At 39.9% G+C, this 24,627-nt stretch overlaps 1 protein-coding gene and 1 long non-coding RNA gene across 2 annotated transcripts; one reads left to right on the top strand and one right to left on the bottom strand.

Annotated features, from left to right (window-relative positions):
- Positions 1 to 478: 478 nt before the first annotated feature.
- On the bottom strand, positions 479 to 6,588 carry LOC116203246. The gene is made up of 2 exons (XM_031534923.1): positions 5,397 to 6,588; positions 479 to 2,056 (listed from the first exon to the last, which is right to left on the bottom strand). Exon 2 carries the CDS (start codon positions 2,052 to 2,054, stop codon positions 1,137 to 1,139), a length of 918 nt encoding a protein of 305 aa, XP_031390783.1. The 5' UTR covers positions 2,055 to 2,056; positions 5,397 to 6,588; the 3' UTR covers positions 479 to 1,136.
- A 16,103-nt stretch (positions 6,589 to 22,691) lies between these two features.
- Positions 22,692 to 24,176, top strand: LOC116205590. Its single transcript, XR_004156538.1, has 4 exons — positions 22,692 to 22,890; positions 23,272 to 23,328; positions 23,800 to 23,847; positions 23,962 to 24,176. It is a non-coding gene; the product is annotated as an uncharacterized LOC116205590 (long non-coding RNA).
- Positions 24,177 to 24,627: the final 451 nt, after the last annotated feature.

Here is a 24,627-nt window from a genome sequence, read left to right as displayed (position 1 = left end):
TCTGATTGACTGTGCCCTTTAGTGAGGAAATGTCGCCTTCCAGTGCGACAATACGGGCCGCACCCTCTGTAGAGGTGGACGGTGCTTGAGCTTCCGGCGTTAGGACCGGTGGTGGAATTTCTCCCGAATGTGCCGGGGGTGCGCCTGCAGGGGTTAGTGGTGGCGGTGCTTGAGTCATGGATGATTGATAATAAACCGGCGTCGGTGGAGTGTTCTCCTCGGAGCCAGTGAGCTGATTGTTCTGTGCCATCCTCAATTGCAGACGAGTGAGATAACGGTGCGGCGCCAGTTATGGTTACTTGTATCAATAAGTGTGTAAATTGCAGCACAAGCGAGTTACATTTTAAAATAAAAACGTGGAATAATAAATAAGGGGATAGTGTGCATGAGATGCATGGATTTGAAAACTAATGCTGTCACTCGCATTGATTCAAAAGGGTTTCAGGATACAATGCAATTTTTAAGAAATAAGCCCTAAGTCACTCTTCCACCGCACTCAGGGTACGAGTGACTGTTGCCGTGGAGAGCGCCGATTCAGGTGAAGACCTGGTGGAGGCGTCTATCCTAAGGGGTGCGTGGACCTCCACGGGCTCTCTTCCTGAACCTCTCCAAGGCGACATTCACTCGTGCCAGCTCCTGCTCGCTCCTCTGTAGCTCGGCGCGGGCCTAGGCAAGCTCTCTCTGTAATTGCCGCTGATCCACGAGTTGCTCGTCTTTCTCTGCAACTTCCCGACGAAGATGATCTCTCTCGGCTCTGAGGTTAGCAAGCTCCGCTTGGATGGCCACATTCGGGGTGAGAGACGCTCCCGTTGGTCCGTTATCTTCAGCTCGTGGAGAATCGGCGAAATCCTCATATGCTGTAGGACCCCACCGATAGAAACAGAGGACATATTCCTCGGTAGCCTGAAAATCCTGTTCTTCAAGGGTTGGATGCTCTGGGAAATACGGACGCTCAATGACCACGGTTCGCCACGCGTCCAAAACCTGTTCGATGTCTCTTTGGCGATCCACGGATGTCTGATCCTCCCGCCAAGTGTGTTCAAATTTAGCCCGTGCCGTGTCCTCGGGGACTGTCTGCAAGCTGCCAAACTGCCTCATTACTCGCGCCGGAAAATATGTGGTGGATCCCGCATGACTTACGAGTGGTACTCCGTTAAAATCAAGGCACTAAGGGCCGCGGGTCCGGGTGGCATCCACGCGGCTCGCCACTTAAAGCCCCTAGGTGGTATTTCGCGAAAAATTTTTATCCTCTCGGAAATCTTGCGTTCTTCCACGCGCACGAGGGACAACAATCGAGAAATGATCGACTCCGGACCATTAAAATACATAACCGGGCGCACTAAACCGAAGGGGCTTGCCTGACTTTGAAACCAAATTTGTAAAAGGATGGGGGATCCTCTTATTCTTCGGTCACGTGTTCTCAAAACACGATCGAGGGACCAAACGGTCTCAGCCACAAGGGCTACCTCGTAACCGCGCCCTCCGACCACTTGGAGAACAACGCTGGCCAAGGCCGCATCGATGAGACTATGCGAGCGAGGGAATAAGAGAGTCCCAAAGATTAGCAATAGAACGGCATGACATAAATCCTTTCGAAGAAAATTCCCCTGGACCCTATGCGCTTCGAACTCAATAAAAAGGAGGAGTTTCTCGATTGCAATCTCCGTGCTGCCGGAGTATGCGAGTTCAGCATTCAAACGAGTCGTAGGAACCCCGAATAGGCGTGAGACTAGGATTGGTCGGGTGGTGTGGAAGTTGAGTTCTACAATCCCGTGGACAACTGCGGTCCGACCAATGAGTGTCCGATACTCCTCGATGGTTGGCGTGAGCTCGGTACCCTGTATGTCGAAGACGGTGCGACTTGGATTCCAAAATGCGATGGCGGCCTCAAGGAAATTCCAATCTACGCATCGGGTGGCCAACAAAGGAACATCTCCTACGAACACAGCGATATAGTGGCGGTCGACCGGGCGCAGTGCCGTCCAAATGCGAGCAATCTCCTCGCCTGGCGGTGTGACTCTATCAAGGCGCGGACAGGAGAATGAGTGCGCCATCCCTTACCAAGATGAAAAGAAGATCGACTTAAGACTCATCAATGCGAATGACATCCTAATTTTAAAATTTACATGATGCATGCTTGCGAAAATATAAATGCCCACGGCTTAATTCATGATACAAGGTACATGTACATCGCTCTTAAACAGAAAAAGATTCAAATTGGCACGCAGGCCGACTCGATGGACTGTTGTCGGAGTCGAGTTGGAGGATGGCATGGAGGTATAGCATGATGCATGGTTTCGGTACTACAGGGACCGTGCTTCATAAGGATGGGGGCTCCCGACTCAAGGGTGTCAATTCCTTGAAATCGAGCGGGGATCTTTGGGGGCCTAATCGACGGCCCAACCGTGCGACGTACCCTTACTCGGAACCTCTATCTAACCTACGCTCCTATTACCGGTCGTGGGAGCGACCCATAGGCACCTAAAAGCTAGTATGATATGCAATGCATGTGCGGGGAATAAAAGTGCGCAAAGTAGATAAGCGGAACATTGCAGGAAGCGGTAAATAAACAAGCAAGCAAAACAAGCGAGAACGAGCCCGAACCCTCTTAGATGTCCCCAGTGGAGTCGCCAAGCTGTGCGCACCCGAATTTCGTCTCGTCGGGGCACGCATGTGCGCGCCTATGCAACGCGGCTTGGGAGTGTCCACCTTCCCGGGGACGTGCGACGGACGCATGAAAGAAGGAGTCGCCACTTGTCATTTTACGACCCGAAGGTCGAGGGCCGACAAGTTACCCGGGTCTAGGGGTACGGGGTACACCTAATTGCTAAGGCATATAGTCTGCGAAACCCAAGGTTCCGAATTCGGGGGTTCTGTTACATGCGAGCCTATATCTCGCATGCCCTATCGGTACTCTAGCTTGTCTAGGCTTGCCATTTTAATTTAATTACCGCTTAATTAAGTTTCGCTCATCTTACGCGTTTTGACACCGTAAATTCGAAGGAACACTCCGACCGCCCACTCTCCGACCGGGATTCTTACATGAATAAATGTACAACATAAATCCTTACATTGTCCTCTTAAATAAATAAATACAAATTACAAGCACTGAATCCCAGTCGAATCGCATTCGGTTATTATTCCACTCGTGTTCACCGTGTGATTTGAAAAGACTGGAATTAAAATTAAGATGCGCGCTCAGTGTTAGGGATTAGACCCCGTGATCTACGATTGGGCGTTGGACCCCCTATGGATCGTGTCCTAAGGGATCGGGCTCGATCCGCATAATAAAACAAGTGCAAGAATGCAACAAAACGGGTATGAATAAACAAACAATGGGGTTTTATTATTGCCGAATTTACGTGAATTAACCAATTATTAACCGAGGTATTTTGGCATACAAATCCTACCCTAAAGCAAACAAAGTGGGTACAAGGTGTGAATCGATCCAGGATCGCCTCGGGAAGGCATTTTGCATTTGGCATTACTTTCCGGGCACTTGACGTACGTGACGTCTATTGTCAAGTCTTGTGTTTGTGCTTTGCTTTTAGGATTATTCTATGTTGTGACACTATGGTTGTTACAAGTTATTACCGAATATGGATTCCACTCGTAAATCCTAGAACCTAATGCTTATCCCGCCATTACCCGTTTTTGTCTTAACCAAGTATATAATTAGTTCGGTATTTGTATTTTGAGCCAATCCACCCGAACTAACTACCCGAGACTATGCTAGAATAACAAAAACTCATCGGTCAGATAGAGCGGGCTATGCAGATGAACCTGCGCCTAGATAGGTAGCCCATCCCTACCCTGATACCGTAATGTTTCTCTTATTCTAACCCTAGGGGGTGTCGCTAGGTAACAAATAGACGGTTTTGCCCTTGAGGTAAAAATTGACTTCGGGAAAGAGAGATTACGCGGTGCGGGCCACCTCGGCCTGTGACCAGCGCTAACCGATCCCTTGAACTTTCCAGGGTTGTCAAGAACCCTAAAAGAGCCAAAAGATCGGTTAATCTGAGTTTCCTGAAATCAGGTGATGCCTCGAGTCAAGATGCGCAAGTCCTTCCTAGACATCCATGTCACATCGAGCCACGTGTCTCGGTTTTGATAAAATTTACGAGTTTTGAAAAGGGCACCAACGCATGTTTGCAACCTATCGACGCGTATTACCGGTTTATAACCAATTCGTACAAAATTATTAGGGTCAAGTGAATTAATTAATCGCATGAACGCCCAATTACCCCATTAGTGAAATTATTTGATTAAATTCATCAATGTTTTGCCAAATGCTCTAAATATTCGGATTTCAGACCGTCGAGCCGATCATTGATAGACCGTCCGATGCAAATCCTAATTCCCGACCACTTGGGATTTAGAAATTAATTTTAAGTCGAGTTCGCAAGATTAATCCGATTCATGTGAGGTTTCGATTAAAACGAGAAAATAAAGCATTTAAACACGGATAAGGAGCACATTATCACGTCAAGCACAACAAATATGCAAATTTACACAATCGGTGCCGCCATGATCATGATAAACACATACAAGCATACGCAAACATAATGCTGATAAAATTGACAAAACGGCACCGACTCATGCGAGCAAAAAATCATGTAAAGAGCACGCATCATCACGTTGTATGCAAAATAATTACAAGAACAAAAAATTTAAACGAGGCACACACGTTGTCGATCGGGGATCCAAGTAAGTAGGGGTTGGATATTTATTAGAAAATGTCCAGGGACTGATTTGAACGACTTTTCAAGAGCAAGGACTGATTTGAAAATTCGGATAAAGTTTCGGGGACCGATTTGAAAATTCTGGAAAAATTGGGGACTGTGTAGGAATTATTGAAAATATCCCAGGACTCCTTTGGAACGAATTTGAAAATTCGGGCTAATCTGAAAAGTAAAAAAATTCCCCGAGGACTGAACTGAAACGACACGAAAAGTTCCGGAACTGATTTAGAAAATTCTGAAAATTTCAAGGATTGATATGGAGACATTAAAATGACCGGAACTTCACTGCAAATAATTTTAAAATTCGGGCAGATCTAAAAAAAAGAGAAAATGGCCCAGGGACTAAACTGAAACAACTTGAAAAGTTCCTTGGGATGCTTGAAAAATTCTGAAAAATTTCAGGGACTGATCTGGGAATATTAAAATGTCCGGGACTTGACTAAAAGTAATTTTGAAATTTGGGGCAGATCTGGAAAAATAAAAATGCGCCCTCTGAACTGAAATGAGACAAAATAAAAAGTTCGTAAAATAGAGTTTGGGACGAATCCGATCACCCACACGACCCAATAATGCTCATTTCACATTATATCCATCCAAGCAAGCATAATCATTCAGAAATGGAGCCCTAATCATGCCGCTAAGTCAAGGATTTACCTAGTTTGGAAAGTTGAGGGGTGGTTCTGTAAAAACAAAAAATTAGAGAAAATCAGAAAATTTCATCTGGGAGTTGGGCTGCTGGGTCACTGGGCCGAATTGGGCCGAATGGGCCGGACTGGGCTGAACGAATGGGCTGCGAACTGGGCCGGACTGGCCGGGCTGGGCCGAACGCTGGTCAACTGGGTCGGATGCTGATGGGCTGGGCCGAACGCTGGTCAACTGGGCCGAATGCTGGTGGGCTGGGCCGCCGCTGCTGGATTGGACTGCCGCTGGGCGGCTGGGCGACGCACTCGCACCTGTTCAACCCGGAAAAAAAAAAAGGAAACCGACCCGGTTAATGTCGAATGGGAAGCCGAGAGAAAGGTGAGTCGATGGGGTTTAACGGCCGCGAGGTGAGGAGATCCAGGAGTTCGAGCCGTGGGCGAGAGGGCGACTGAGCTGAGGGGTCTCGGCGCCGAAATGGGCTCCGGTTTCCGAGAGACTCAACGAGCTAAGGGACCGTGAGTTGTGGGCAAGCTGAGGGTGTTCCGGTTTGAGGTTGAGCTGCGAGTTCCGGAACTGGCTGAGAGAGAATCGTGAGCTGTGGGTTTTTTTCGGGAACCCGAGCTTCGGGTTTTCTTTTCTTTGTCAGCTGCCGTTCTTTTCCTTTTTTTGAAAGCTGTCGTTCTTTTCCTTTTTTTTAAAGAACCAGCTGCCGAGAGAGAGAGAGAGGATCCGAACTGAGGGGGATCGAGTTTTTTTCGGGAGCTGAGAGCCAAAGTCCCCCCCAACGAGCTGAGGGAGGGCGTGTTTATGTTTCGAACCCGCTCCCCCCGTGTCCGTGAGTTCCGGTTTTTTTTTTTTGACGTACCGAGAGAGAGAGAGAGAGAGAGAGATCGCGTGTCCGGAATCGTTGGCTTGTCGGGCGACGTTGCGTGTGCAGCGGCGGGTCAAGAGGCGCGGCAGGCTTGGGTCGGATCGTGCAGCAGGGAGGAAGAGCAGCCAAGGAAGAAAGAAGAAAAAAAGAAAGAAAAGAGGAAAGCTGAAAAAAAGAGGAAAGCTAAAAAGGAAGGAGAAGAACAGGAAAAGAAATCATGAAAGAGGAGCAGCGGTCAGAAGTCACCGTTGCTCACTTTTTTTTTTTCGAATTTCAAAATCGAAGCGCGTACAAAATTTAAAATCTCGTCTTCTTGATCGGACGTCGGAACAATAATTTGAGACCGTCATCACGCTCCGAAAAATTTGATGATCGATATTATGAAATAAAATTATTTTCAATCTCGAATTTTGTCCCGAATTTTGAAAATTGACGTCGATGTACGCGAAATTCGAAAACGTCCCAAATGGTATTATTTTTTGAAAAAAATTATAAAATTGGTGTTAAATTAAGGAAATATCATTTGCTAAAAGTCGTGAATACTCAACTAATTAATTGAAAATGTTTCACCTACACGTGCCATGTGGACTTGAACACCCGCCCTCAAGAACTGACTACGAGTAGAGATTGGACTTCCGTGCTCGAGACTTAACCACGAGGTGGACTTCTCCGTACACCTCAAGCGAGAGGAGGGGGATAATTGATAATGAGGCTACAATTGGACCGGATTAAGATGAGGTGCAATCTGGCTACCTCAAACTATACTTAACGTGGTGTGAGCCTACATGTGCGCGCGAAAGCATAACCTGTTCTGATACCATGTAAAACACCATTGGACTTATAAGCGATTTGACTCATCTCCAATCCAAAAGCTCGAGCTAATTAGTTATGCAACTCAATCACTTATAAATCCGTGAATTTCTTTTTTAGTTTTTTCATGTGGTACAATGTGTCTCAATATCACCTAATAAAAAAAGTACTAGGGACAAAATTCTTTTGCTTTCTATCGGCTAAAGCATGGAAGAGCTGTTACATAATAAGGTCTTATAGAATCATATGTTCAAAGGTATTCTCCGCATGCAATGACTGTGCTTTATTACCTTACTTGACACTAGCATTTTCATAATTATAGCGAAAGTTACTTTATTTAATTAATTCGTCAATGATTAAATAAAATATACAATATAATAAAAAATTATTGAAATAATTTAAAACAGACAACAATCGTGAGAGTACGTAAATCTTTTCCCATTCTCCCGAATATCACACGAAACTGTAGTGTTGTATTAGTATTTATATTTCTTTTTATTAATTATTTGCCAAAGATTAAATAAAAGATATAATATAATAAAATAATTTATTAAAGTAATTTAAAACAACAATAGTGAGAGTCCGTGACTCTTTTCCCACTCTCCCGGATATCGCACGAACACCAGTGTTATATTAGTATTTATATCTTAATAGATATACTTTTAATACATGGCCAGTCCAAATTCGTAATCCACCTCTCTGGAGTCCACAAGCAAGAATCAAAGTCGTCGAGAATTGACCTATACATTTATTTAACATGTCGACTTCCATACGTTGTATGCATAAAGGTAATTAAAAATAAAAGGAACCTCAGTTTTTCTCCTTCGTGATGCTTCCACGAAAATGATGCAGCTTCGGTCAACAGTTTGAAGCATTGGCATTGATTTTTTTATCTGTCGCTACGTATAGCCACTTTCAAATAAATCACAATTAATTGACTTAATAAACCAAACCTCTTGGAAAACTGATAATCCAGCCAGATGATCCACGCAGCTTTCCACCTATAACAACTAATGACCAAGCGAGATCACGGCTTAAATAACATCGAATAGTCACCAACCCGATAGAGCTAGTATAGAGCTGTTAAGCTGAATCCATCCGATCATATCACACACAAAGAAAGAGAGAGAGAGAGAGAGAGGTAGAGGAGGAAAGGGGAATCGATGAAGAAAGCTGTGGCGTTTACAACAACTACTCCATCGTTTTTGGCAATTCGAGTCTTCGTGCTCTCAGTCGTTCTCCTCTGCCTCCTCCAACTGGCCTCTGCCAGCCGTCTTCTCTCCGGTGGTTCGTCTCCTCTAACTTTTCCTTGATTTTCAAAAGGACATTTATCGATTCAAAATGACAGACTGAATATTTTTAGCTTTACATGGGTGGTTATAAGCCCCACGAATGTCTTTTAATTATTCTTTTCAATTTCAGTAACATCTTTTAATTATCTGTTCCTGACGGAGATTAATGATGTTTCCATAAAAGATGTGCACGGAAATGGAGTTCTCCCGTATCTAGCTGGTCGAGCAGTTGCACGCAGTTAAGTATGCTAGTCTCTATTCACCCTAAAAAAGTAAGCTAGTCTTGTCTCCTAATTTTGGACCTGTACCAGTATAATTCTCATGAGTTACACGTGAGAGCACGTCCTTTTGTTGAGAATATAGAAAATTATAAGTTAGATAGATTAAGAAAAAATCAATGATGAAAATCAATTATACAATATCATGTATTATTTATATAAATTAGTGTAAGATAGTTTTCACGACTGTTAAAGAGATGTAATTTCACTTCCATAACATACTGAATTAAGTTTTAAGCTTAATTTGATTGACAGCTTGTAAAGAAATACAATAATGTTAATCAGTTATTATAAGATGTTGTAAATTATAGTCAATTCTCGTATACTATTCATGAATTAAAGGAAACATTGAAGCACATCAATTTATTACATTGATATCTGTTAGTTTTACAAGTATAGTTAGATCCAATAAGACTAGTTGAACTTAAGGACAAGTTGGTTGACAGTTTCACCGATAAAATACACGATTTGATTCTTAAACTTGAGATTGGTTAAATTAAACCTATAGATCCCATAAGTTCAATAAATTTAATATTTTAAGGTTATCTGAGATATATACAGTAAAATCCAAACATGATATAACATGCGAGATGTATTGCAAGTAACTTAAATAAAAGAAATTGCCTAAGCATAATTTTCATGTAAACATATGCATTATAGAATTGCATAGTATTAGTTTAAAATAAATAATTAAAAATAAATAAAAGTTATACAGGATAATATCTAATTTAAAATTTTTTATGAGGTTAAAATTAGAAAAATGCTGCTTTCTAAACATATAATTTTATTGTAAAAGAAATAAAAGAAGGTGAATTATTGGAAAAAAAATATATCATTTAGTCTCTGGCAGCATTCATGGTCATATTTAATGAAAAGAGACCATTAAATGGAAGGGTTATATTTTTGCGATAATTAAAAGGTATTGTTTGAAATATTCTTTCCATGCATTGAAAGCTTGGAATAAAGATTACAAAATTGTCCACATACGTTAAATGAGTGGAATTAGTTTTTGTATGAGGGGTGCACAATGGAAATTATGAAAAACTAATAAACACAATAATGAATTTCACACTCTTTTTATGTATAGATTGTTCAGCAAAAAAATACATATTGTTCTCTAAAACGTGCAATTGCGCCTTTATAACATCATTTTGATTTCTTAATTGGGATTTATATCTAATTTCACTTGCCAAATGATTATAATGAAGATCTAGGAGGAGTGGGTGGAAGTCCGTACCGTGGAGATGGTAAACATAACCCCTAAAGCTCCAACCAGGTACTCTCTCTTTTTTCCCTGTAATTAAGGCGTACGTGCTAGTATATTTTTGCATGTAGATAGGAAAGTTTAGCTAGGGAATTAAAATTAAGCTATTACGTACTTATGAGCATCATATGTGCTATTTTCAGCTCTGCAGGCACCATGTTGTACGTGTTCAATGTCCACTATGCTCCCAAAGCTAGTAATAAGAACATATATCACGAAGTTAAAGTATTCTGCTTTGTCTCGCCAGATGATGTTTACGACTCTTTTTACACAATTGTAGTTCTAAGATCATGCAATAAGTGTGACATCCGATAAATTCGTAGTTCTTACGTTCTTGATTCTACATGTAAGGAGCTTACAAATAAGGTTTTCATTTCTCACCATTTTGTATAACATAAAGTGCAATACAAAATAATAAGTTGTCTTTAGTATTGAACAGGGACAAATCATCCCCAACCCGCGGGTCCAAACAAGCATATACTTATTTAAGCCGCTGTCCACATATTCTCGCACCAGTAATTTACTTGCTAAACGATTGTAGCTGTTATTTAAAAAGTCAATTCAATGATAATCCTAGCATTGAAGAATCAAGTTTCAAAAAAACAATTTCACGAAACAGTTGGGCATATTTCCATTTCAAATGCTCGAGTTTTGGAGTTTATTGGGTGCACTACCCAATCTGCCAATAATCGTTTGAGCTGGAAAAGCTATCTCATTCATCACCTCCTCAACGTAATATGTAGAGGTTACAAGCTTGTGGGAGAAGGAAAATCCCTCAAGATATATGGAAAGTAAAAATATAGCCTAACAAAGAAATAACAAAGAGATATGACGTGCTATTATTGTACAAAAATATCCTAATGCACCAAGAAAAAGAAAAAATCCGAATGGACATGCCATGCATAATCATCATTTACAATTCGCTGTATTGTCAAGTAAAGGGGTTCTATCCACTGTCACAATAATGTACTAGAATTACCTGCGTGCCAAATACTGGTCGATAACTACCGAATAATTTTTTAGTAGAAACAGGAGGAAGAGTATCGTAATTAAGATAAAGTTTGTTGGTGCTAAAAATGCTCTCGGGTGTTTCGACCTTTGCCATTTTCAAGTAAAACACCGAGGGAAAGACATTGTATTATGTACATTATTCTTCCTCTTTACTAGGAACAGCACGTGCATCAAGTGGAAGGAAAGATCATCAACCTTATTCTCTTGCACATATCATATAGAAGGGAATTCATAATCAATTGTGTAACTAAAAACGGGAAAAAGACATTTTTTATCTTATAAGTTTAGGATTCGGTCAATTTTAATCCTCTAAGGTTTAAAAGTGCCGAATTAGCTCAATATGTTTGATTCATAAGGCAATTTTGGTCTATTTCGTGACCTATAGAATCAAAAATATCTTTCTTTTTCAAAACTTATAGGGTCATATTTTAATTGAAAGCAAACTTATAGGATAAAAATGTCTTTTTCAAAACTTATAGGACTGAAATTGTCTTACCAAGTAAACGTATAAGATTGATTCAGTAGTTTTAAATCTTATATAATCAAAATTGAATCCAAAACTTAATGGATTAAAAATATCTTTTTTCGAACAAAGATGTTTCCACCAGGATATTCATAATTTAATTTTGCATTTCCAAATGGTAGTAAGAATGCTAAGCTGTCAAAAATGTCATCCGGCATTTTCTTAATTACTTAGAGCAGACAAACTTCGTACACTGTTAGTATCTAAAGAGAAAATTTATGCAAGGTGAAATGATGCATGTGTTTATGTCTTCCCTTTCGCCCACATGACGAGCAATTTCGCTGTGTTTATGGCTTGATTATAAGTGAAATGTGATCTTTTCGCGGGGTTGTCAGTGATGATGTAGCTAGAGCAAATGTATTGTGTCTCTAACGTACGCAGTGAGTGTGTTGTTGTTTCCTTCACGAGACTTGCCCGAATCGATCAACCCACCAACTCATGATCGGGGCGGATGATATATGATGGACTGTAGTAACCAACTGATCAAGAATATCAATATTTCTAGCTAGCTAGTGAGATATATAAATTTCTGAATATTCTCACCTATTACCTTAATTCACATGAAATTTCTGAAAGGTGGAAGCAATGTATTTCACCACTTAAAGGCTCTTAAAAAACAAAAAAATGGAAAATTGTCTAAAAAAGCATGAACTTTGACTCTTTATTTCTAAATTTAGCATGAATTATTTTTTCTTACAAAATTACATAACTTTGTCATATCTAGCATTCTTCCATACTTCTGTCTATTTGATGACATGGCGAGCTAACGGAAACCGACATGGCACTCGGAATCCTACATGGCAGTAGATGGAGTTTTGCTAGAACAAAATGTCATTTTCACTCCTCAAATTCTTCTCAAGCTCCACTTTAAGAAAGGGCAAATATGTAAATCAACCTAACAATGGCATTTTTATAATATTTTTATATTTCAGAAAATATAAAATATTATTTTAAAATTAAAATAAAAAGTAAATTAAAAAATATAGCCAGAAAAAATCACCGATTGGCTCCCTCTCTTCCTCTCCCATTATGCTTCTCCATCGCCATCTTCACGCCACCCCCAGCCACCACCTCCACCTCCTCCTGCCACCGGCCACAGATAGCTGGATAGGTGCTTATGAAAAGTGGAAATGTTGTGTAGGGGCATAGAAAAAGCATACTAAATAGAAAGACGATGGATCAAATGAATTATTGTCTAGTATTTATGGGAAATTTAGCACATTAAACTTGAGGAATGTCAAATATTTCGAGTTCTTTTTTATTTTCGAGAAAACTTTTAATCTTTTAAAAAATTCTTTAATTATATATTACTACTGACAAATAATATTGATAGATTTTCAACATTCGTTGAATATAACACAAATATAATATAATATAAGATTTAATTGAAATTAAGGACATAGGTTCCCTTTCCTGTAGCAGTCGCATAGGGAGGGGAGAGATGGCGATGATTGAATATGAGTGGAAAAAGATGGACAATATATGTTTGGGAAAGAACCCATTTAAAAGATTTTGTTACATGTATAATTTTAAGAACTTTTCATATATCACAGAAATTCTTAATTACTCAAGAAAATTCTCGATTTCTTTGATATTATAAATATAATGTTGACACTTGGACAAATATATATTGAATTGAACATAAACACAGATGAGGTCTAATTCATGTAACAAAAGCAAAAATTCATTGGAAAGAGAAGCTGAGAGTTCTATATTTCGAATACGTGGCGGCTATACAAAAATTAACTTTCGGCATATTTGTGGGAAGATTCTTCGGCATATTATAATTCGTCTAATAATGCCTTGACTCCCACTTCCAAAGCTGCCTCCGTTACCTTTTTTTTTTTTTCCAGAAAAGACAAAAAGAAGAAAAGAATATTATTATTTTCCTTAGAAAATAATTAATCATCTTGATTAATCATACAAAATCAATAATCTTTAGTGTTGAACATAAATAAATGTTATGGATCAATGACTGGATTGACAATATAAAAAATGAAAATAAGTAGATTTATGGATAGATCGATATATAAATCATCACCATTAATCATAGAAAACTTGCTTACCGATTTAAACAATTGATTAATAATCTTGTTGCATTGAGTAGAATCCTCGGAAACATAAAATTATTACAAACATTCTTATTGCACATATATATACATACATACATACATTTGCATTGGTTCTATAAGCTGAGAGCGTATATCAAACATTTACACTACCGGTTGATTAAAAGACATATCGGGATGACTAATTAACATCAGGATTATTATTTATGATTCCGTAAGAGTGTGAATCAATCATCTCTGATGAAAATAAACCAGAAGATATAATCTCTGGAGAAAATAAATTGAAAAAAGGGTAGGAAATAAGATATAATCTCTGGGATTTGATTTACCGTTCACTGGGATGCGATGTGATCTCATCCTCAGTAGAAGTCGAAGTTATAGGCTCCACTTCACCAGGAGCAAGATTCTTTAATGACTGCCGAAAGATTAACCGAGCCAAGAATCTTGGACAGAATCGAACATATATATCTGATTCATCTAACGAAAAAACTCTCTTACATAATGATCGAGCATAGAAAGCAATTTTTCCATTCATTCTTACCGATCCTTTGAAGAATTTTCTCAGGCTTCTTCCCACTTTTTTAACTTTCACTACCATCCTGGAAAACAAACACACTTCTGTTTTATATGTATATAACAAAATAAATAGTTCGTGTCTCTAGTGGTGAGAAGGGAATTTTTTGGGGTCCGTTTGAAGCGGTTCTCCTTTTGATATGTTATAGTGACTGCATCCAGCATGTTATCATAGGCAAGAACAATTTTAGTGCCTCCTCGAGTAGCTTTGGATTCAAGAAAGACCACAGGTTGATGTCGAACTTCGAGTCCTTTGACTGGAAATAGATGCAATTGATGTGCTTATGGCCAAGCAATGCGGGGTCAAATTGGAACTTGTCGCCACTAGGAATGTCTTCATTATATATCCTCTCGGTGGACTTGAAGCTGCCATCTCGCCACACTTTGATCCCAGTCAACGTGAACGTCACGGTGGATTAGGTCCCGTTCTTGATTTTGGTGATTGCGACGAGTGGGTTTAACTTATGCATGAACATGGCCATCTGTAAAGCTCCTGTATAAATAGTGCCAATAACAAGATAAACTCGAGTGATTAATTAGTCAATTATATCGAAAGAACAAATCTATACCAAATTATCACGATTATGAAACTATACCAAAAAACGATCGATTGATGGAGAAAAAATGGAAATCAGGCTCCAACGGCCCCCACCAGTAACTGGAGGAGTAGAAGAATCGATCAGTCCAACAATGCTATGTCGATTGACCGGTCAGGGAAGAGAGTGGCTAAGGGCTGACGGGGGGAAGGGTGAGGATATGGCGGAGGGATTGAGAAAATCGGGTAATATCTTCTAAATCTTCTAATGTTAAGCGAATTGTCGATGATGTAACCGCCAACAAAATCTAACATCCTCGAAATCTTATTCTAATGAACAAAAAGAAAATATATATAGAGCTCCACAAAATCAGGAGAAACAGTTCGCCGAAGGTAATCATTCGCCTTACATAGAAATTGCTACGAGGAATGTAATAATATAGATGTTCTCAATTCAATAACATAATTATTATATTTTTAAATTTTTTTAATCATTTAATTCAATTTTTCATATTAAATTTTTTCAATTATTCATTACTTTTTTTCACAATTCAACAATATAATCATTACTTTTTCTCAACTATTCATTATTTTTTCATATTTTTTTTTCTCATAATCAAGGTTGTTAGAATTGTGATTCTATTTAGAATCGATCGAGAGCCGTGAAATCGTGAATCGTATAATCGAATTGTAAATCGTAAGATTCTAACTGTAATTTAAAAATATATATATATATATATATATATAATGCCGCATGACTATCTCTCATTAATTCAATATATTCAGACCTTATACATATATAAAAGATAGCCGTAAGCACGTGCTGAAGTCAAAAGCCCACCTCTCTCTCTCTCTTTTCCCTCCGCATCCTCTGCTTTATTGCTCTCTTTGTTCACAGGAAATGGCAGCAGCCAGCCGCCATTGAAGCCCAGCCCTGGAGCTCCCTTCCCCAACATGGGCTTCCCCAAAACTTGATTCTTTCTTTTGTTTTTTGTTTTGTTCTTCTAACACTGTCTGTGTCATCATCCGTCGACCCTCTGTTTCTCTTGATCCTGAGCTGCTCTGCTTCACAAAGGTGTTCAAAATTTGTGCTTGATAATCGTTGTCACAGCTCTCTGCTTCCAGTTCAGGGTTCTGTACTCGCAGAGCTTCGGCTGCGATGCCGGCGATCTCAGGGCCCTCCAGGACGTGATGAACAGGCTCGAGTCCGGCATCGATAGTAGAATCGTACCGATTCTACTATTCGACGATTCAACTCGCGATTCAAGTCCAATTCCAGCATTTCGATTCATCCCCTTGAATTGGAATCGCTTGACATATGTAGAATCGTAGAATCGTACGATTCTAAGATTCGAATTATGATTCTAACAATCATGCTCATAATTCAACAACATAATCATTACAAATCAATTAAAATCAAAACTCAACTCTAAAACCAAACACAACCTTAATTTTTCAGTTCAACAAATTTCAGTTTGACGCCTCTTCCTGTTTCTCTAGAAATAAAAATCTTAATAGTTAATAAAGGGGTACAAGTCTCACTGATATTCAATCCGGAACCTTTTGGTTACCAGCAAGACGCGCTACAATCTCTTTTATTTATTAATTTTGAGATTTCTTTAACTGATATATTAGAGCTTAAAATCATTTAGTTAAGAATACTTGTCAGTTTGTTATGATCTATCTTACTATGTTATCTGTCAATCCATGCATAATGCTTTTGTTTCCTTGATTTCTTTTTAGCCATATCCGAAATATCAGAAGTTATATCAAGGAATGGATCCCAGAGAGAGAGAGAGAGAGAGAGATTCCCACGAATGTGAACATATTAGGTGATACAAACACTAAAAGTGCATGTGCTAGTTCCAATAAATAAAAAATTTTAAAATACAAAAGAAATAAGTATTATAGATTCCACAAGACAATGTGCTTTGGGCACTGAGTGCTGCGGAGAGTTACACACCAGAGTATAAGTGTTAATAACATCTAATATTTTCTTCAAATATCGTGACTTGAACACAAAATGGCATTGAAAGCTGGTATTACACGTCAAAATGTTGAAAGAAAATCATGAATACATAAGAGGATTGGATTTACCATCCAAACTGCTTAGAGACCTCATAGGCATTTTACCAACCCATCGACTCATTGGTATTAATTAATTAAGCCTGATGATAAGGTTGTCTTCCTCCAGCTCTGACCATTGACCAAAATCACAGCTAGCTTGTGTGTGTATATACGTTCATATATAAAGACGTTGAAGTAAAGTACAGTCCTAGTAGATCAGATAATGAGATATTTTTTTAAACTCATATAAAAGTGATATTTATATGAAGTGAAATAATGAGATATAATTATTTTATTCCGTTCTCATGTATCAAATGTACGTGATCGGATATTGCCCGTGTAAAATTTTTGAAACATGCAAGCCAAGTATTTCATGAATGTGGAGTCGGTAACATTTCTCCTCAATCTTGTGTTTACGACGGATATTTCTTTGTCAGATACGATTTAAGTTAATAGATGACCAAACCAAATTCTCGCCTCACCTCTCCGGTCTTCAAACATTGACGCTGTCAATCTATAAGGTGTTCTGAAATTCGATCTGGTAATCGTTCCTTGTACGACTATGCAAATTAAAAATCAGAAAAAGGCTCAACTTCTCTCGTTCCTGATTATTCCACGAAGAAAATTGATGCCTTGGCGAAGAAATCTAATATTGCGTTTGGTTTCATAGTAAAATTTTAAAATCAGATTTTGATTTTGAAAAGGAGTTGTATAAATGGGATCCACCCTTTGACTTTGTATGAGTTTTTTTGTTTTGTTGTGGAAAAAAGTGGTATAAATAGGACTCACTCTTTGACTTTGTATGAGTTATTTTGTTTTGTTGTAGGTAGAATTAGATTAAAGTTGTGATTTTAAAATGTGATTGGTAAACCAAACAAGCCTTTCTCACTACTTTTTTTTGCCGCAAACTAAGTGAACCGCTTTCAAACATATTGAATTTAATAGAGAAGATTAGCAGAATCATCATCATCAATGCTTGCTATGTACAGCTTATGTATTTTAGTCGTGTATATATAGTTTCCATATCTAGAACTAGCTTCTATATTTAGACTCTTGTATATGACTATTTATTTCAATCAATTTCACCTCACCAAGCAAGTGAGGATTCAGCCAATTCTTCTCAGTCTTTATGGTATCAAAGCCTCAAATCGGGATAACACTCGTACTACTCTATAATCCTTCCTGATCCTAATCTGTGATTCTTATCACAGCTTTTCCTTCTCACATTCTCTATGGCTGACAATAATTCCTCACTCATCTCCTCTTCATCATCATCTGTTATCATTCAAACACCCTTTAATATTCCTACTATCCCTGTCAAACTGAATGGCAGAAACTATCTCTATTGGAAATGTATCATGACCCCTCTACTTGCTACCTATGGATTGCTGGACCATGTTGAAGGTCGAGCAATTGCACCAAACAAAACTATCACAGCAGCTGATGGCACTATAGCAGCTAATCCTGACTATCTCATGTGGGAGTCCAGAGATAATTTCGCACTTACCTGTGTAATGTTGGCAGTAACAGAGGAGATCGGCGTCACCATTCTCACTGCCAGGACATCACAGGAGGCATGGACCTCCCTTGCGACCTCGTTTCTCACCCAGACCGCCGCCTAGGAAGATCTTCTCGACCAACAGTGGCGAGACCTAAAAAAGGGCAATCAATCAATGGCTAAATTTATCAGAACGGTGAAAGAGCATGCTCTTCGATATGCTCAAATCGGAAAACCAAAAACATCAGCAGACATTAATCGACGCATATACACGGGTCTCGGCCCCGATTGGGAACCAATTGTCCTAGCACAATCGGAACGGATGCTTACCCTCACCACCGACGAGCTTCAATCTCTTCTCGTCGGCCACGAAGAGTGTCGTCTTTAAGCTCAAGGAAGCCAGACGATTGCCACACCTTCGAGCGCTCCACTCTCGGGTCTGCTCGGCGTAGGACCTACAGAGGTTCTCTACACGGACGGAAGGAAGGGAGGCAATGGCGGCAAGAAGAACTCCGGGAAGGGTTACGGCGGCAAGAAGAACCCCGTCGGCAAAGGAGGCTCGGGTGATTTTCTCTCTGGAACGTATGGAGGAAACCCTAATTTTCAGATTGGGGGAGAAGTCGGGCAGAGAAGATTCGGCCAGGCCGGGCAGCCGAACTCGGGTCAGAACTATCCGGGTCAGTTCAACTCGGGCTCAATCCGAGACCCGCGCTTCGGCCCAGGTTCCTACGAGCCTCAGGGTAATTCTTTTGGGCCTCAGGGCAGTTTTGGGCCATTAACTTCTGGCCGGCCCAATTCAGCCCATCACTCTACCAGAGGCCCAGCTGCTTTCGGCAACTCTGGTTTTCGGCCCAATTCAACGATTATTTGCCAAATATGCAACTGTCCAGGACACACCGCTCCACTCTGTCAGTCTTCTGGAGCACAGGCTCATCTGACCCATGGTGCTTATCCGAGAATTCATGATTCAGACTGGTACATGGACTCAGGGGCAACACACCACGTCACATCTGACATATCCAACCTCAATTTTCATGATGACACCTCACACTCAGATCACATTTTCGTGGGTGATGGTAAATCAATTCTAGTCCTTGCCTCTGGTTCCTCTAGTCTTAAACTCTCTCAGCATCCTTTACACTTAAATCATATTCTTTATGCATCACACATTTCTAAAAATCTTATTTCTATATCTAAATTCGCTAGAGACAATACTTGTTTTTTTGAGCTTCACCCAGATTGTTTCATTATGAAGGATCGTCATACACGCCAGGAGCTTATGCGTGGCCCAGTTAAAGATGGACTCTACTGTCTTCACCCGAAAGACAGGCACATCAACCATCCTCAAGCTCATCTTTCTATGTCCGGATCCAGTGTCCTATGGCATCAACACCTGGGGCATTCGTCTTTTCCAATAATCCGTCGTGCTTTAAGTACTTCATTTTCTCTTAATAATGATCATGTTGGTCATATTTGCTCCGCCTGTCAAGAAGGAAAATTAATAAATAATTCTTTTCTTTCTACTTTTCACAAAAGCACATTTCCTTTTGAGCTTGTTCATACTGATATTTGGGGTCCTGCACCAATTATTTCTTATACTGGTCATCATTATTACATTCACTTTCTTGATGATTACAGTAAATACTCTTGGTTTTATGTCCTTAAATCTCAATCTAATGTACTTAGTGTTTTTCGAGCATTTCGTCTTCAAATTGAGAATCTCCATGGACGTCGAATCAAGTATTTTCAGTCAGATGGTGCAAAGGAATTCCTCTCTGCAGATTTTCAATCTAAACTGCAGAAAAATGGTATCTTCCACCGCATCTCATGTCCTCATGTTCCCCAACAGAACGGCTCTACTAAGCGTAAACACCGTCATATTGTTGACATGGGACTCACGTTACTTTTTCACTCTTCCATTCCACCAAAATTTTGGGATTTTGCCTTTGAAACAGCAGTATATCTTATTAACAGATTACCTACAAAATCTCTTAATTTTCAATCTCCTTTCGAGGTGCTTCATGGTAGTCCACCTGATTACTCTAACTTACGAGTGTTTGGGTGTCTCTGCTATCCTTATTTACGACCTTACACACATCATAAGTTAGAACCTCGATCTCAACCCTGTGTCTTCCTTGGGTATCCTTATCATTACCAAGGGTATCGATGTCTAAATCCTATCACTGGTCGAATCTTCTTATCCACTCAGGTTGTGTTCGATGAGCGTTCTTTTCCTTTCATGACAGGTGAGCCTATCTCGGTGGATGACAGTCGGTTCTCTTCTGGTCCTGCACTTGCTACTGGTATGTCTATTCCCTCCTCCTCTAGTACCACTTCTACTTGTATTCCCATTCCCTCATCCGTTTCTTTTCCACTAAATGAGTCTAGTGGTCCTACCACTTCCCCTCTTGAGTATTCTGTTCCTGCTCCTGAGATTCATGACTAGTCCACTGAGTCTGGAGTTTCGGCTGAGGTTACTGAGGGTAATGATGTTGCACTTGTTACTCAGAATACTCACAGGATGACAATACGATCTAAGGATGGTACATTGCCTCCTCCTCGGTTCACTATATCTCGCCATCCCTCTGCTTTCTCTGTTTCCGCTACTTTGCAGGAACCTCAAACTTTTGCACAGGCTCGCAAACACTCCACCTGGCGAGCTGCAATGGAAGAGAAATATCTGGCATTACTCCAGAATCATACATGGGATCTTGTCCCACCATCTCCTGCACAGAATGTGGTTGGCTGCAAATGGGTTTATCGCATCAAACAGAAGGCCGATGGCACCATTGATCGTTACAAGGCTCGATTGGTGGCAAAGGGTTTCAATCAAAGAGAAGGAGTTGACTATTCAGAGACGTTTAGTCCAGTCATCAAGCCGATCACCATTCGGACAGTACTCTCTATTGCTGTCTCCTCCCAGTGGCCGATTCGACAACTAGATGTGAAGAATGCATTTCTTCATGGGCATCTCACTGAGGAGGTCTATATGTCTCAACCTCCTGGTTTCTTAGATGCTTCTCGCCCTGATTATGTTTATCGACTCCGCCGATCTCTCTATGGGCTCAAACAAGCCCCCCGGGCCTGGTTCCAGCGCTTCAATACATATGTTCAGAGACTTGGATTCTCAGACTCTAAAGCTGATCCCTCACTGTTCATTCTTCGAGGACCTACTTATCTTGTCTATCTTCTCGTCTATGTTGATGACATCATCTTGACGGGAAGTCCAGGTGCACCCTTTGATTTCATAATTACTGCCTTACACCGGGAATTTGCCATGAAGGATCTTGGTCCTCTTCACTATTTTCTAGGGATGGAGGCTCGAACTAATGGTACTGGACTCTATCTCACACAGTCCAAGTATATTCATGATCTTCTCGCTCGCACTTCTATGCTGGAGTGCAAGCCTATTAGCTCTCCAGTCTTTTCAGGATCCAGACTTTCTCTTCATGATGGAGATACCTTTCAGGACCCTTCTCTCTACAGAAGTGTGGTAGGCAGCCTTCAGTATCTCTCCCTCACTAGACCTAATATTGCCTATGCAGTAAATCAGGTATGTCAGTTTATGCACTGCCCAACTACTGCTCACTGGATGGCGGTGAAACGTATCCTCCGTTATCTCAAGGGTACAATTACTTATGGTCTTCATATTCGCCCGGGCTCCATATTATCTATTCATGGTTTTTCTGATGCTGATTGGACCGGTAACCCTGATGATCGTCGCTCTGTCAGTGGTTTCATTGTTTTTCTTGGCTCCAATCCCGTCTCTTGGAGCTCCAAAAAGCAAAGGACAATCGCCCGGTCGAGTACTATGTCTGAGTATAAGAGTCTTGCCAATGCCACAGCTGAGATTTTATGGCTTCAGTCTCTCCTTCAGGAGCTTGGAGTTTCACAATGTCATCCTCCGACTCTTTGATGTGACAATATCTCTGCGATCTATCTTACAGCGAATCCAATTTTTCACGCTCGGACCAAGCATATTAAGATTGACTATCATTTTGTACGGGAGTGCTTCATGAGCAGGCAACTCTCTATTCGCTTCATTAACTCCGATGATCAACTCGTTGATGTAATCACCAAAGGCTTATCTTCTACTCGCTTCATTGACATCCGCTTCAAGCTTCACGTGGCGAAGTCCCCGTTCGGCTTGCGGGGGAGTAATAGAGAACATTAGCAGAATCATCATCATCAATGCTGACTATGTACAGCTTATATATTTTAGTCGTGTATATATAGTTTCCATATCTAGAACTAGCTTCTATATTTAGACTCTTGTATATGACTATTTATTTCAATCAATTTCACCTCACCAAGCAAGTGAGGATTCAGCCAATTCTTCTCAGTCTTTAGAATTAATTAATTTCATACAACCAAATTCATTGAATCATTGGTATCGAGCATGATATGATGCTGCTTTCCCCCATCTAAGACCATTGACCAAAATCACAGCTAGCTTACAATATATATATATATATATATATATATATATATATTAACCCGCACTGAAGTGAAGTACAGGCCATATAGATCGGCTGCTAGTCCACACAGAGAGACTCTCTCTGAGAGAGTATTGCGGAAGAGGGATAAAAATGAAGAAAGCTGCGGCATTTACGACATCAACTCCATCGTTTATCCCTATTCGGATCGGCGTCGTTCTCACAATCATTCTCCTCTGCCTCATTCCCCTGGCCTTCGCCAGCCGTCTTCTCTTGGCGGTTAGTCTGCTTCCCTCTCCCTCTCTCTCTCCCTCTCTCTCTCTCTCTCTCTCTCTCTCGGCTTAAGATTTTCAGATCAGTTTTTTTTTTCTTTTCTTTTTTCTCCCTCTTTTTGGCCATAAACAGGTATGATTGACAATGCTCATTTGGAGATCATATCGACCTTTGAACTATATATAACATGGTTGTTTGTGATGGATATATATATATACCCTCTTTGGGTTGAATGATGAATTATATATTTTTGTTCGACTTCTCTCTTGCACATATGTTATAATTTTGATATTATAAGCCATATGGGAGTCTCCTAAGTATTCTTTTCAATTTCATTAATGTCTACTAAATATTTATCGTTTAATGGGTACCACCGATGTCATGCAGAAGATGTGCACCTACAAGGAACTTTTCCGTCCTTAGCTGGCCAAGCAGTCGAACGCAGTTACGTATACTAGCTTTCCTCTTTCCAATAAATCTATACTTGCAAATTATATATCTTATATAGATGATATAGGTTGCTGAATAGACATGTTATGGTCCATTTTTTGTCACATAGATGTATCCTCCCAAATAATTTTCAACAGTCTCAACGTACATCCATCAAACTCCTCTATTGTTATTCATAAATAAATAATACATTTGGATCGAAACGGCACACACGTATATGTAGACCCAAAATTTTTCTTTTTTAAGTAGGTTTTGTTCATCCTGGAAGGCAAGAAACATAATGGATATGTCAATCTATATTCTATCAAGTTCGAGTGTTTTGTCTTGTACGTGAATATTGGTTAGTTCATTAGAACGTATTCAAGCTTTGTTCTCCAGATTAGCCCATGCATCTTAACTGATGATATTTTTTCGATTGGGATTACTATCTAAATTTGAAATTGTCAAATTATATTGTTATTGTAGATCTAGGAGGTGTGGGTGGAAGTCCTTACCATAGAGATGGGCGTCCGGGTACTCTCTTTTCCTAATTAGGCGTTAGCTAGAAATTTTGCCTGATCAAAACAAAGATTGTTGCTTTGCTAGTTGATTATGTACTGATCGACAACATACTATTTGCGGTTGCAGGACCTAATCCAGTGTTCATGATCAATTGATCCTAGAGCCAGTAAAAAATTCGATGAGCGGATATTCTAGTCATCTCGATGAAATGATTTATAAGTTTATATGGAGCTAAGATTGTCATGGAAAGTTTTGTTGTGACATATATATTGATACTGATTATGAATAACTTTTACGATTTGCTCAGACAATTTTGATCAATTGGAAATTATTGATGACAAGCTACTCTCTTGCACTGTATCAGTCTATTCATGCAATAAGTCCAAGAGATTTGAGAAATTTTATTGTTCTTCTTTTGCAACTGCGAGAAATCTCAATTTTTACAATTTCCTCTAAGGTGTCCAGCTCTTAATTTCTTACCATCAGACACCGTCAAATGTTAGTGAAGTAGTTTTAAGCTTATTTCCATATGATTTAGTAACCTCAATATTTCATATTAAAATCCCCTCTACGCATTTGTAGCAAACAATTATTAGAAATGTGCTCCTTGATCCTGGGTTTGGGGGACACCGGCTTCTGTTAACTATACTAGGTCTTTGGTGGTGCTACGTCTGTCAGCACCCAATTTTGGTCCACCGGCTTCAGAGGGGCAGAATCGTCGTTTTTGCCACCTGTGAGGGAAGTATTTCCGATTAATTACCCGAGTATTCACGACTTTTCGGAAATAGCACA

Source organism: Punica granatum, chromosome 4 (genome assembly GCF_007655135.1).
Source record: "Punica granatum isolate Tunisia-2019 chromosome 4, ASM765513v2, whole genome shotgun sequence".
Taxonomy (NCBI): domain Eukaryota; kingdom Viridiplantae; phylum Streptophyta; class Magnoliopsida; order Myrtales; family Lythraceae; genus Punica; species Punica granatum.
This window is presented reverse-complemented; position numbering and strand designations above follow the sequence as displayed.